The sequence below is a fragment of the Myotis myotis genome, unplaced genomic scaffold (genome assembly GCF_014108235.1).
Source record: "Myotis myotis isolate mMyoMyo1 unplaced genomic scaffold, mMyoMyo1.p scaffold_m19_p_13, whole genome shotgun sequence".
NCBI lineage: Eukaryota > Metazoa > Chordata > Mammalia > Chiroptera > Vespertilionidae > Myotis > Myotis myotis.
Genome location: NW_023416317.1, coordinates 46,591,769 through 46,606,434, shown reverse-complemented (window position 1 = coordinate 46,606,434; position 14,666 = coordinate 46,591,769). Strand labels below are relative to the sequence as shown.

Below are 14,666 nucleotides of genomic sequence, written 5' to 3'. Positions count from 1 at the left end.
ACTTACGTTTATCAGCATTTCCTGAGATCTGCCACCCTGAGCTGCTGCTTCATTATCATTTCAGCGACATCACTGTACTTCCTACATCTAGAGTTTCTGCTCTTTTCTATCTTCTTGTTTCCGGACCATGCAGATTTTTGCTTATTTGTTTTATAAAATACCCAGGAGCAAAGGAAAGAAATTGCTATCTCATACTGTCAAGTTTACCCCAAAAGTCTCCACAAGGTTGGTTTTTTAAACAAAAATATTTTAAGTACAATTTAATACAGAAAACAAACTTACTTTAAGAGTTCATCTCTTTCTGTTTTCCGTGCAAACACTATATCACTGCACTTGTTCTGGAACCGGACTAGGATTTCGGTCAGCTCATTGTAAAACTATAAGCAAAGAACAAGTACAAGCAAAAAACCAGAACAATTTTTAATCTGAGGAACACAACCTAAAGCTCAATTGTCAATAACAGTTAAAAGTGAAAAACTAAAATTTTCTACATTAGACACAGTCATATTACTTAAGTCTAACTTAATATTAAATATGAGCTAAGACTCCTAAAGAAAATAAAAATAAAATCGCTTTTAGAGAACAATATCACTAAAAATTAAATGGTAACAAGTTAAAAGTTTCAGACCATGTTTTGTACATTTTCCCAATTCCTCACACACTAGCCCTATGTCATTGGAAGGATTAGATCTGAACATTCACTTCAAAAATGCAGCATCATTTCAGAAGCCCTTAGAAGAATTTCCACTTGTCTATTTCAACAAAGCATTTTATTAAACGAAATTAAAAAATTTTACTATCCTCTCTATTCTGAAAGGCTCTGCAGTATTTCTACCCACTCGTTAGAGGGTTTTACATGATTATCTACTGTATTTACATCGAGATAACTTTACCCAATGATCACTATGGAATTAAAGTACCAAAGGAGAGATGTGCCAGAAAACTTAAAAATCACTTGTTCCCTCATAAGGAAAGTAGTGGTTAAAAATACAAGCATTTCCCTAAACTCTTTAAAGAATAGGCCTATTTAGTAAGCACTCAGAGACTCGGACAGATCACAAGTCTATCATCATCCAATATAAAGCACAGAATATAAAAGCCATACCCACCCACCCACCTTCCCCACCACAGAACAGCTGTTTCCTCAAACTGGTCAACTTTCCACCCCCACATCCCTCTCCTAAAAAGGTGTCATTGGCTTTTGACATCTCTGGGCTAATTCCTGTTACATCAAATCTTAAACCACGTTCTGCCTTGTGAAATACACAACTCATCAAAGTTCCCATGAAACGGTGCCACCTTCGTTAAGATCTTATAACAAACTTCTCAGAGGCAAAGTCATTAAAGCTAACAAATTCAAGGCAAAAATAAAAAATTTTTTTTGATCCAACTGGAAAAAAAAACAATTAACTTCCCAAATTACATATTCACATCTATACTGGATAGCTACTGTTTCTTTAGTACACCATACCTTTGTGCCTTCTTTCAAATTAGCTACAAGTTCAACAAAGTTGTCATATGCAGCAGCTAAATTCTTCAAAACTTCTTCTCTTAAGTTAGCTTCATTGTTAGATTGTTTCATTTTCGAAAATTCCTGGTGTGAAACCTTGTGAATAGAAAAATTTATGTTTTTACATTTATTTATCAAGCACAGCTCCTAATATTTTCATTGATACTTTTCCAACTATGAAAATCATATATTACATGCAGGAATTACTAGAAATTTAACAAATATTTATTTTGGAGTTGCACCGTGCTTTAAATCTTTCCTTACGTAAAAACATCACAAATTCAGTGTGTGATAAAACAATCAATAATGATTACAGATTTCTATTAATATGTACACCTGCAAAAAAAAGATAATCCTAAATGAACATAGATTTAGAACAGGCTTATCCTTTACTTTTTTTAAAACATAAATTTTATTAACGTATATGAAGTACACCTGAATATTCTTAAGAAGTCCTTCCTGTTTCTTTAGAGATTCTTGGACTTTAGTCGTAAGACCTCCATAGATTCGGTCCAGCTCAGTAACAGAAAGAGCTTCTTCATTTATCACACCATCTTGAGCCAAAGCAGTCAAAAATCTGCTTGTCATGTCAAAATTCATTGATTTCAGGTCATTCTCTAGACTCTCTCTTTCCTTCTTTACTTCATCAAGATTTGTCAATAAGGATTTTAATACATTTACAACCTTAAAAGAAAAAAAAGAAAGAAACCTTAGTTTAATTGCAAAAGAAACCAGAAGCCTGGGTTATGGGCTCAATCCACCAGGGTGGGCGTGCAGGAGGTAGCCGAACACTGAGTCTCTCTTGTCATTAACATTTCTCTCTCTTTCCCTCTCCCTTCCTCTCCAAAATCAATAAAAATATATGAGAAAAAGAAAGAGAAAGAAAATGAGGGTGTAGGCCAGTGATGGTAAACCTATGACACGTGTGTCAGAGGTGACATGCGAACTCATTTTTTTGGTTGATTTTTCTTTGTTAAATGGCATTTAAATCTATAAAATAAATATCAGAAATATAAGTCTTTGTTTTACTATGGTTGCAAATATCAAAAAACTTCTATATGTGACAAGGCACCAGAGTTAAGTTAGGGTTTTTCAAAATGCTGACACGCCGAACTCAAAAGGTTCGCCATCACTGGCGTAGGCAGTAGAAAGAAATATGACTCCTGAGGTCCAAGAAGCATCAAATCATAGACACACTAAAGGAAGAAGAGAATGTGTCATACCTGGACACATTCTGTAAAGTCTGTTTAAGAGATCTAGTGGAATCAGATGTTAGACAATGTGGATAAAAATCTTACTTCCAAATGACTCCCATGACATATTGTTAAATGGAGAAAAAAGGTGCAGAAGTGTGTGTGTGTGTATGATGCTGCATTTTGAGAGAGGAGAAATATGAATATAAAGATATACATACACATAATATATTATGTACATATGTATGCATATGTATATCTGCAAAAAGAAAAGCACTAAGGACAAACCAGAAACTAGTGAATATGATAACTTAAAGAAAGTGGATGGGAACAAGGTAGAAAAAAAAAGGAATGAGATTTCTCTTTTGAATCATAAACACTTTTTCACATTCAAAATTAAAATTAAATCAAAATTTGAATACAGAAACAAATGAATGAACTGTCCATCTAAGTAAAAAATTAATTCCATAGAAAAATATTTCAACTCTTACTCCCTTAGTGGATATAATAAACTTAATTACTGTGTAACCAAGGTCAGTTTACTGCCTGGAAAACTCAATTTTCTTACCTGCAAAACAAGAATAATAATAGTACCTATCTCAGGACTGTTGTGAAGACTGAACTAATCTACATAAAGTGCACAAGATAATTCCTAACAAAGGGTAAGTGTTCAATCGTGTAAGAAATTACTATTAACTGGTAGTTAGGTTTTATGGTTTAACTCTATACTTTGGGCACATTATTGACTAAAGAAGCTTAGGCATGCACATTCAGACAGGAATAGAGGAAAAGATTAAGAATTAAAGCATCCTTTATTTTGTTGAAATATAACTATTTATGTAATTATGTGAGTTTGTTTTGGGAGAGTGTAATAGAATACACATTTTAAAGGTTGCAACTATTATCTGTTGGTGCATTTAAACCGATAATGGAACCTGAACCATGACTCTGAAGCGTTTACCCTATAAAGTCTGTTTAGCTAATAGAAAAATAAGAGATGTCATTTTACTCTCTCTGTAAGTTATGTCCAACAAAAACTAGAAAAAGGAATATGCAGAACTGATTTTAAAAATAGCCTCAGGGTGAGAGTCAGGAACACTCTAATAGTATTATTTTGAAACAGACTCTATGTACTTACATAGTATAGAAACTAAAGTCTCTCATCAAATAGTGGACCAAAACTGTGGCGAAAATACCCCCAAGTAAGCTAGAAGTATTGTGAGAGGACAGGCATGATTCACATGGATACAACTTCCTCTTCAGAGGGCAATCATCCCTTTGTCCAGCGTATCCACATTGTATATGCTACCTGCCTGCTATCATTTAGTAGCAGACTGCTGTGGTATTAGTGCCTTTGTTCAAATAACTTATTTTACTTAATAGTGACCTCAAAGCCAAGAGGCATGATGCTGGCAATTTGGATATACCAAAAGAAGCCAAAAAGTGCTCCTTTTAAGTGAAAAGTACATTTTAAGATATTTTAAGAGAGATCACATTCACATAATTTTTATTACAATATATTATTATAATTGTTTTCCTTTATTATTGTTGTTAATGTATTACTGTACCTAATTTATAAATTAAACTTTATCACTGGTACAGATGTAGAGGGGAAAACATAGCATATGTTTTTTCAGGCCTCATTATCCCCCTTGGATAAGGACTATTGTAATTCGTATTCTTTGTTCCATTAGGTCCCCTGAACCCCTTTAGAGATCCAGGTTCTGTACACATTCAACTATGCATCTTCTCCTTACTTTGGGGGCTGGTTTCCACTGAACCTCTAGTAGCTCCTCTGACCACAACTACTCACTCAATCCTTGGATCCAATATGGGTTCACTTTTTCTGCCTTTTTACTCTGTTCTCATAATGTGCCAACTTCTTAGAAGTCTCTAAAGAGAGGAGCTCCAGCCCTAGCCAGTTTTCCTGAGTGGTTAGAGCGTTGGCCTGTGGACTGAAGGGTCGCAGGTTCAATTCTGGTCAAGGGCACGAACCTCAGTGGCAGGCTCGATCCCCAGGCCCAGTTGGGATGTGTGCAGGAGGCAACCAATCAATGTGTCTCTCTCACATCACTTTTTCTTTCTCCCTGTCTCTCCCCCTTCCTTCCACTCTCTCTCAAAATCAATGGGGGGAAATCCTCAGATGAGGATTAACAAGAGAGAGAGAGAGAAGCTCCAAAATGCTGGAATTTAAGTACTGTGTCATCTAAATCCCCACAGCATATTTCTGTGACTACGACACTTAAGTTTTTACCCCGGATTGCATCCCGTATTATTGCATCCTTGTGTATGTCTAATCTTTGACTATAAATGGAGGGTAAAGGCTTTGTTTGATTCATTTGTTAATTTTTCAAAGCACCTAGCACAGTGCCTTACATAGATTAGATATCTAGTAAGTCTTGGTTGAGTAAAAACATGAAATGCTTCTGTGGAAAGACAAATAAGGAACAACACTGATAACTTTTAAGATCTATGGTCTCAGAAATTCATCTTTTTCAAGTTTTCAGCAGTATTTGTTGCACTTTGGCTTATTTTCCTGTGTACTTCAGGGCCTCTATCTTATCCTACATTACCTCATAAGACATCATACTTGCACTTTCTCCTCTTTTGGGACTTTCTGAGTCCAATGCCCCATTATTAATTTTCTCCTTCCTGTCACCAATAGAAAGGCCATAATGATGTTACCCATTTATTAACATGTCAGTTTTCCTTTCAGAGGTAGGCCCAGTGGAATATGGTGGAAGGGTGGAAGGCAGTACAGATTAATGTATGCAGCAAGGAATCTGTGGTCAGAGAGTATCTAGCCAAACCCAGTCCTTCCACTTCGGGAAATATTCTCCCTTTTATAAAACCTTAATTAAATATGAACATATGGAGTATCTAGAATAGAGTAGCCAGCTCACAGGAAGCATCAATAAATGAAAATTATTATTACAGGATTGTAATGTTATTACTATAATTTCCTATTACTCAGTGTACATATCATGCTACTTTAAATGTAACAGCCACAATTAACATCTGCATTTTTAGAAAGATGCCAATAAGAAATCAGCAACTTGTTATTTATAATAGCTTGAACATCGTTTTCATAAACAAATGACCAGCCACATCAAAATGCTTCTTCTTGCCCTAACTGGTTTGGCTCAGGGGATAGAGCATTGGCCTGAGGACTGAAGGGTCCCAGGTTCGATTCTAGTCAAGGGCATGTACCTTGGTTATGGGCACATCCCCAGTAGGGGTTGTGCAGGAGGCAGCTGATCGATGTTTCTCTCATCGGTGTTTCTAACTCTCTATCCCTCTCCCTTCCTCTCTGTAAAAAATCAATAAAAATATACTTTTTTAAAAAAATGTTTCTTCTTACCTCACTGCCCTGCATGGTCTTTGCTGGGTTAGCAGAAGGGATGGCAGCATTCAGCTCAGGCTCTGGCTTACACAAAAGTGCAATGGAGTCACGGTGTGACAGATACCGTTCTTTCACTTTCCCATCCGCTTGCAAAGCTTTATCCAAAACTGCTCTGAAGTTGGCCCCCTCTGTGGGAAAAAGAATGTTATCATAATGATTTCAATAGTAATGTTTATGGGTTGGTTGTACTTATAGTTCTGTTCTCCTTCTACAGGCCCCAATTCTTTGTACTTAAATTTCAGCATTTTGGAGCTTCTCTCTTAAGATTATTCCTTTTTTGCCCTTTTACAGGCGCCGATTCACTCAATAATAAAAACTCAGTTCCTGTCAAGCGTTAGCATTTTTGTTTTTGAAAAACCAACTATAAATCAAAAGCACAGTTATACCTTAAAACACATTTGTGATCACTGTCCATCAATAAAAAGCTATTTGACTAATCTTTTCCCACAACTCATGAATATAGAAAGAAATCATTCATCCCCAAAATTGTTACAACTTATTTAAAAAATATTCTCTTTCAAAGGATCACTGCTTCAACTTGACTTACATAACAGCAGATATATTTTTAGAGAAATCTCAATAGCAGTAATTCATTTTATAGAGATAAATAAAACAATTCTCTAGCTACCATGAATACATCCTTTATCTTAACAAAAAGTTTTCAAAATAACTAAAGTTTTCAAAATAATAACTTGGCTTCAAATTAACTGTTAAAAATCACTTTTTACCATCCAGGATTCAAGTAAAGTGAAATTATAAAATAATACATATAATATGACCTCATTTATGTTAATAAAATATGCACATAGCTGGAATAGAAAAGGTTATAGGAACATTTTAATTTTCATTTTATACCCTTATCAAGAATCTGAACTTCTTATGAATATGAATTATCTTTGTTATATTTTTTATCACTGAACTGAAGAAAAACACGTGGGCTATAATAGCAACAGTTGCAGTAAAAACAGGCTTACAATTGAACCTAATTTAATCAAGCAAAAATGTGGATCCAAATTGAGACATTATTAATTTGAAGGTCATATATGCACATTTTTACCTGCTCTTAAAGGCTTATAGAGTTCGTTGGATGCTGTCCTTTGCCAGCGTTCCTTGAATTTTGCTCTTAAATCATTGTCAGTTGCTTCTTCTTCATCCAACAATCTTAATGACTTTTAAAAAGAAAGCAAAGCAACAATGGATGTCATTTCTGGTGTAAAAAGTTAAATATTTTTAAATGATCATACTCCAAGTACATGAAAATTAGTGAAATGGGACTACTCTTACATTACTGGTTAGAATATAAATTGGCACAACAATCTTTGTTGCGGAAATTCATGTTACAATGTATTTAATTAAAAAATCTTGTAAAAGGGCTAGGTGAGCCATTACTTTACTCAGTAAAATTAAAAAGGAAGAATAAGTAAGAGTTTATGTACATCCATATACCAAGACTACTTTAAACAAAGACTGTTTTTAAGATAAAAATAAATAAAGTTTTTGGACCTTAGAAGCCATAAAGTTAACAGTTAAGCCATAACCGTTGTTATGGCATAAACAAAACAAAGAGAAAATTGATTACCTATAGGAAATAAGATTTAGACTTCTATGCCAATACCACACACTGAATAGTAACATGTAAAAAATGCCTTTTTAATGCATAACTGAGAAGACAAGATAGAAACACAAGAAAATACTAATTTACCAGTGGAAACAAGTGTTAGAGCCAATGGTATCTGCTAATCCCTGACAGTTTAGAGCAGAGGTCAGCAAACTCTTCTGTCAAACACTACAGTATTTTAGGCTTTGGGGGGCCACAGTCTCTGTCCCATATTCTTCTTTTTCTTTTTTTTGCAACCTTCTTAAAATGGTAAAAATCATCCCTCATCAGTGAACCATACAAAACATACCACAAGCCAGAATTAGCCACTATCCTTAGTTTGCCAATTACGTAGTTGACTACTGGCTTAGAGTGTGAATTTAACAGAACACAAGTAGAACAAGAAACATCAGTGAAGACCCAGCATGGCTCAGTGGTTGAGCATCAACTTATGAACCAGGAGGTCAGGGTCCAATTCCCAGTCAGAGCATATGCCCAAGGGTGTGAGCTTGATCCCCAGTCTGGGGCATGCAGGAGGCAGCTGGTCAATCTCTCTCATCAATGATACTTCTCTCTCTCTCCCTCTTTCTTTCCTTGTTCAATATCAGTTATATCATATCACTTATATTATTATCACCATAGTAATATAATAGTAATAGTAGAAATAGCTATAATTTATTAAGCACATATATACTGTGTGTCCCATAAGCTAGGCATTTCACTGTTTTAGTTTAGTTCATCTTTTAAATAAGCCTAGGAAATCAATATTCTCATCCCCAAGGTTCACACCATCATAAGTACTTAAGTACTTTGGCCCTGCCCCAAAGAACTTAGAAATGATGAAAATACAATATCCCCTGAAAGTTAACTGAAAAATCAGAACACCAGGGATGAAAGCATTGATAACAAAAGTCATGTTAGAGAGATGTGACTCCTAAACTAGCAAAAACCAATATAACCAGCTTGAATATAATTATAGCTGAAGAAAGAAATTTATCAATTAGAGTAAAGAGTTAAAGGCACAATAAAGGGAGAATAACATTAGCAAACTGTTGTCTTTAGCCAAAAAACTTTAGTGTTCCATTCCTATCGATAAAAGCCTTCTCTACTGGAAAATGGATACAGTGGACTTATAAAACATTTGATGGCCTACCTTCCTTTGTTTGACTCCATGTTCACTAAGAAACCCAATCTATATATATAAAAGGCTAATAATATGCAAAGTGTCCCTGTGGGAGTTCAACCGGGAGACCAGTTCTATTGCTCGCTATGACGTGCACTGACTACCAGGGGATGGCGCAGAACGAAGGGAGGCCCTAGCCGGCAGCCAGAAGGCCCCGATCAGCCCTGATCACTGGCCAGGCCTAGGAACCCTACCCATGCATGAATTTCGTACACTGGGCCTCTAGTCTTTAATATTAAAAAATCATTAATTATGAAGACTTTGAACAATTTGTGTGACAGTAACTTCTCATAGTATACTAATATTACACAATGGTCATATGTTTCATTAATGTCCATTTACATACCCTTACAGACATAAATCAACCTATTCTCACTCAATTGAAATTCTTTTTGAGGCTGAAGGTCAAGCTCTGGCCCACATTAAGTTCACCATGATGATGAGCACCTCCCTGTGAAACCAAACAGGAGAAAGCCTCCAGTACTAATCCTTGCTGGACACCAAGGAATCAAACTACTTTATTTGAAAGGCAAATCTCAAAACATACCTCATCTAGGATTTCTCTATTTCTTTGTAGTAGTTCAGGTAGCTCTTTGATCAACTGATCTACAGTCTGGATGCCTCCCTGTTCAATCACAGACGTGGACTTTGTCAATATAGACTGAGGTACAGTATCTCCAGATACATCTTCAATTGCTGCTGGAAGATTAAGAGATGCTAACACCCTGAAAAAATGAAATACTATGTTACATAGAGGTCTAAACCACCTTAAAACATTAATTTCCTATATCCAAGTCAACAGCAATTCAGTTACCATACCAAAAGTAGATAAGCCTTATCAACAGAAAAATAAAGGAAAAGAAAAAAAAATAGGTGATTGAGAAAATTAAAACAAAATCATTAAAGAATTAAATTATTTAAATTCACAGAAATTAAAAGCCAAAAAGAAAGAAATATACATTAAAATATACTAAATACCTTTGGCTGACAGTTCTAACTTAGCTTCTTTCAGTCTAAGTAATTATAAGTCAAAAAGTCTATCTTAAAAACTGTAATCTTTTTATTATACTCCTGATTGTTATACTGTCACTGACAAATCAGAATACATAAGTTATAATTTCATATCACCTATGTAAAGAGAACATTGTTGATCTAAGTATTAATTATAGAATCTTCATCTGTTCTGTTTGTAGCACAATAACAATTACTCTGTTATTTCATTTATATAATAAAGGGAATGTTAAACTTATGTTTAAAAGAAAAATGAGGTCAAAATCTATACATTCATCAAAATTAAAAACATAAAAAAGCAAACCAAACTAGGAGAAAATATTCTCAATTACATACATCTGACAAAAGACTTGCCTCTAAAATATGTAGAGTTCATCAAAGATTAGTAAGAAGAAAAACTCAGTCTTAAAAATTAGCAAAAGATGTCAACAGACACTTCACAAAAGATATATGAATGGCTAATAAACACATAAAAAGTTGCTCAACATCTTTATTAATCAGGAGAATGAAAATTAAATCACAAGATGCTGGTACACAAACTAAAATTAGAAATATTCTATTAAAAAAAAAAAAGACTGACAATACCAAGTGCTGATGAGGATACAGAGCAACTACATTTCTGAAACAGTGCAAGTGGGAATATAAACTGGAACAACCACTTTGGAAAACAATAGATCCATTTCATATGAAGTTAAGCATACACTATCCATACAACTAATCTATTGTAATCCTAGTTATTTACCCTAGAGAAATAAAAGATGTCAACACAAAGATCTGTAAATGAATGATCACCACATCATCAATCTGAAATGTCCATTAACAGGTGAAAGAATAAACAGACTGACATTTGACCATAAAATGAAATACTGTTCAGAAATAAAAAGGATCAAAGTGATACCCACAACATATATGAATCTCAAAAACATTATGCTAAGTGCAAGACACCCAACACACATTTTGAGTATATACTATAGTCAATGATGGTGAACCTTTTGAGCTCAGTGTGTCAGCATTTTGAAAAACCCTAACTTAACTCTGGTGCCGTGTCACATATAGAAATTTTTTGATATTTGCAACCATAGTAAAACAAAGATTTATATTTGATATTTATCTTATATATTTAAATGCCATTTAACAAAGAAAAATCAACCAAAAAAATGAGTTCACGTGTCACCTCTGACACACGTGTCATAGGTTTGCCATCACTGCTATAGGTGCTTATCTATACCATAGGTATTACATACGTAACAATATTGTACTGTACTATGTACTATAATATACATACTCCAAATGTTATAATGATTACATTTACATCAAATTGTATAAAAAGAAAAATTAGAGTGACAGGAAGCACCATAGAGACAGTGGCTGGGGGTCAGGGGAAGAGAAACTGAAGGGAAAGAAAGAGGCATGAGGGTGCATTTTAGGGTGATGGAAATGTTCTCTGTCTTGATCGTGGTGGTTACAAGAGTACAGTGGGGCCTTGACTTAACGAGTGTCCCGACTAACGAGTTTTTTGAGATACCAGCTGTCTCTCGGCCGATTTTTTGCATTGAGTTGATAGAGTAATTTGAGTTAACGAGCTCGGTCTCAGAATGAATTAAACTCATAAGTCAAGGCCCCACTGTATTCACATTTATCCATAGAAATGACCTATACATTTAAAATGGATGTACTTTACTGAAGGAAAATTATACTTAAGATTTTTCTAAAACCAATGAATCTACCAGAAACAAAACAGATTCAGAAAACTGAATATACCATGTATCTTAACTTAAAAAGTTCATTTCTACTTCTCATTTCTCTCAAATAAATACAAATTAGTGGTCAAACATTTTCACTTTGTTTCAGTAATTAAATTTCTTCCAACTGTATTTGGTAGGGCTTAATAAATGTAGTGTCCCCAAGAAATGTGTGTTTATGTGTGTTATGTGCTTATTTGCTATTTCACTTATCTTTGACATTCAGTTCCAAGGTCAGAAAGTAAAATGTTCATAAATATTTAGTTAAAGAACAATCAAACAGAAAACATTAGAACTTTAGATATAAATTTATGAAAGATAAGCTCTACCTACCCATTTGCCAAATTGGTGGCTTCTCTCATTTGAGCAATTGATCTGTTAACTAAGTCGGCTTTCCTCTGGTTATAGGCAGCCAAAGCCTGCTGCACTGACACAGGAACCATTTTCTCAAACAGATCTACAATTAAAAATGGGAATTTTGAGACAAAACTCAAATTATATAGTGACTGTTCATATTTCCTTTCCAATATTGATATAAAAAGTCTACAAATACTTAAAGGTAAAACTAAATCACTACTGAAAGTACAATGATGGACAATGACAATGAAAGCTTTTTCTCTGAACTTAAATCTCCTACCTTTTAGATGTCTGTCATTGAATTTAAGAAATCTTTGGTGAAAAAGAGCTAATCATAGAAAATACTTCATTTGTTTTGGGCTACAGTGCAATCGTTCAATTTTCACTCTACCACTTTCTAACTATGCAACCTTGGACAAGTAAATTACTTAATCACTGTGTATCAGTTTCCTCATCAGTCATGTGGGGATAATAATAGTAACTAGCTCACGGGGTTGTGAAAAATAAATGAGCTAATATTTGTAAAGTGCTTAAAAGAGTCCCTTGGCACATGGTAAACACTTTGTGTTTGTTAAATAAAAATAAGAAAAATAATCACCCTTTCCCAATAACTTAGAATATTAATTATCCTTAGGATTTCAGCTACAGACTACCAAACATTGCATATACCTACAATACCCACGCATATTGTAACGTATTTATCTGATACAACCATGACTCCAGAATTTGATAGGTTTGAAGTTATATTTATGAATATTTTTAATGGCAGAATCTTCAATAATATAACAAATGTTAACAAAATGACAACTGCTTATTTAAAGTTTTTTATCATTACTCAAATGCAGTTTCAACTTTTCTGACTCTGTTGTATACTTTACATATCCTTTATTGACATCTTTTCCATTTAAAAATTTCACTGTAGATATAATAATTTCTATTCTCATATTCATTTTGAACAATATGAATGCAAAGTATATTCAGAGCATACAATAGCAACTTTGTGATTTTGGGCTACTAAAAAAAATAAATTAAACTGGAGAAAAGATGAGTAAGATTAAACTACAACTGAATACTTGACATACCAGTGAATTTCTGGCTAATGGGTACATTGACTGGGGTAGATTTCACAAGTGTGGCTTTGCCAATAGGGTCTAGATCTTTGAGGTCTGGAACTCGATCGTGATATATGAAGTCATTATCCTTCTTTGCTGCAGTAAGGGCACGGTTGATTTTGTCTGAAAAATCCTTCACGTTGACATATTCATCATAGCGAGATGCCACTGTTTTAATCAATTCTGCTGCATGCTAAAAAGAAAATGTTAAAAAATAATAATAATGTTTCTTTTTCTCAACAAAGCATTGGTTTCTTTTTTAAATAAAATTTTAAAAACCTAATTTGAGATTTTGCATTTTCAGCAATGTGGTCAACAGGTTAACCTAGAAGTTCTCTCATCACAAATTACCCCAAAATTTAAGACTACATAGCAGACACCCCTTTAAACACGTGTGTATTACCAAGAAAATAAAGGAAACCCATGGGGCAATAAGCATAAACTGGCACTGAGGAAGACTGGATGTCCAGTGTTTCAATAACCCAAAGGACTATCAATTAAAATGATTTAAAAACCCTCATGGAAATCTGAGACAGGGTCTTGAAACTACAAAAAGACAGAGAACTGAGCAACATCCCCTTCACTACCTCACATGAAGGCAGGAACTTCAAAGGACTACACCCACAATGAAAGAGTGAATCAGAAAAATATTATCCAGCAGCATATTAGATCAACAAAGAAACAAGATGTCTCAGCATCAATATAAAATTTGCTTTAAAAGAAGGTCTGCACCCTGGCCAGTGTGACTCGGTTGGGTGTCGTCCAATGCACCAAGAGGTTGCTGGTTCGATTCCTGGTCAGGGCACATGCCTGGGTTTCGTGCTCCATCCCCTATAGGGGGTGTGCAGGAGGCAGCCTATCTATGTTCTGCTCTCATATCAATGTTTCTCTCTCTCTCTCTCTCTCTCTCTCTCTCTCTGTCCCTTCCTCTCCCTTCCTCTCTCTCTCCAAAATCAATAAAAATATTTTTTAAAAAACGGTTTGCCATTAGAATTCATAAGATGAGCATATGCCTCATATAAACCAAGGGCCCACATTTTCTTACTTAGATGGTATTAGAAATAGTAACATCAGATAAAATAGGCAATAAAGTCAAAAGCATTATTCAATAATTCAATACATAATATTTAACATTCGCCAATTTGCCAGAAAGATATAAAACTTCTTAAATTTTGCATTTAATAGTTGCTACCTATATAAATTGAGAAGTTGATACATCTACCAATAATCAGAATGGAAGATTTTAACACCTCTGTCTCTGTGATGAATGGACCAAGTAAATATAATTTTTAAGATTACAATTTTACTCACTAGCCATGGAAAACCCTGAACTCCACTATTAAAGAATACATAATATTCTCAGGCATTTAGAGAATATCTATATGAAGTGAACACATCAGGAGACAAAGCAAATCTAAAACACCAAAATTACAGAAATATAAAAATGGTTTTAATATTAGAAAATCTACTTATCTAATTCTTCAACATTAATAGATTTGTTTTTAAAAAATCAAATTATCTCCACTGATATTAAAAAGCATTTGATAAAATTCAATAT

The 14,666-nt window shown here is 34.3% G+C and overlaps 1 protein-coding gene across 4 annotated transcripts in view; it reads right to left on the bottom strand.

Annotated features, from left to right (window-relative positions):
- Nucleotides 1-14,666, bottom strand: part of LOC118668282 (programmed cell death 6 interacting protein) — a 44,771-nt gene that overhangs the window by 9,390 nt on the left and 20,715 nt on the right. For 3 of the 4 annotated variants that reach the window (XR_004971610.1, XM_036332936.1, XM_036332937.1), the window contains exons 8-15: nt 13,079-13,301; nt 11,973-12,096; nt 9,434-9,611; nt 7,164-7,275; nt 6,065-6,234; nt 1,946-2,194; nt 1,472-1,606; nt 283-377 (exon numbers count right to left, since the gene is read on the bottom strand). Coding sequence is in view for 3 of the 4 variants with exons in the window: in XM_036332936.1 (XP_036188829.1) it covers nt 283-377; nt 1,472-1,606; nt 1,946-2,194; nt 6,065-6,234; nt 7,164-7,275; nt 9,434-9,611; nt 11,973-12,096; nt 13,079-13,301 (1,286 nt within the window). In the remaining variant the exon portion in view is untranslated. The remainder of the gene's footprint in view (nt 1-282; nt 378-1,471; nt 1,607-1,945; nt 2,195-6,064; nt 6,235-7,163; nt 7,276-9,433; nt 9,612-11,972; nt 12,097-13,078; nt 13,302-14,666) is intronic. The other variant, XM_036332938.1, reaches the window with a different exon arrangement.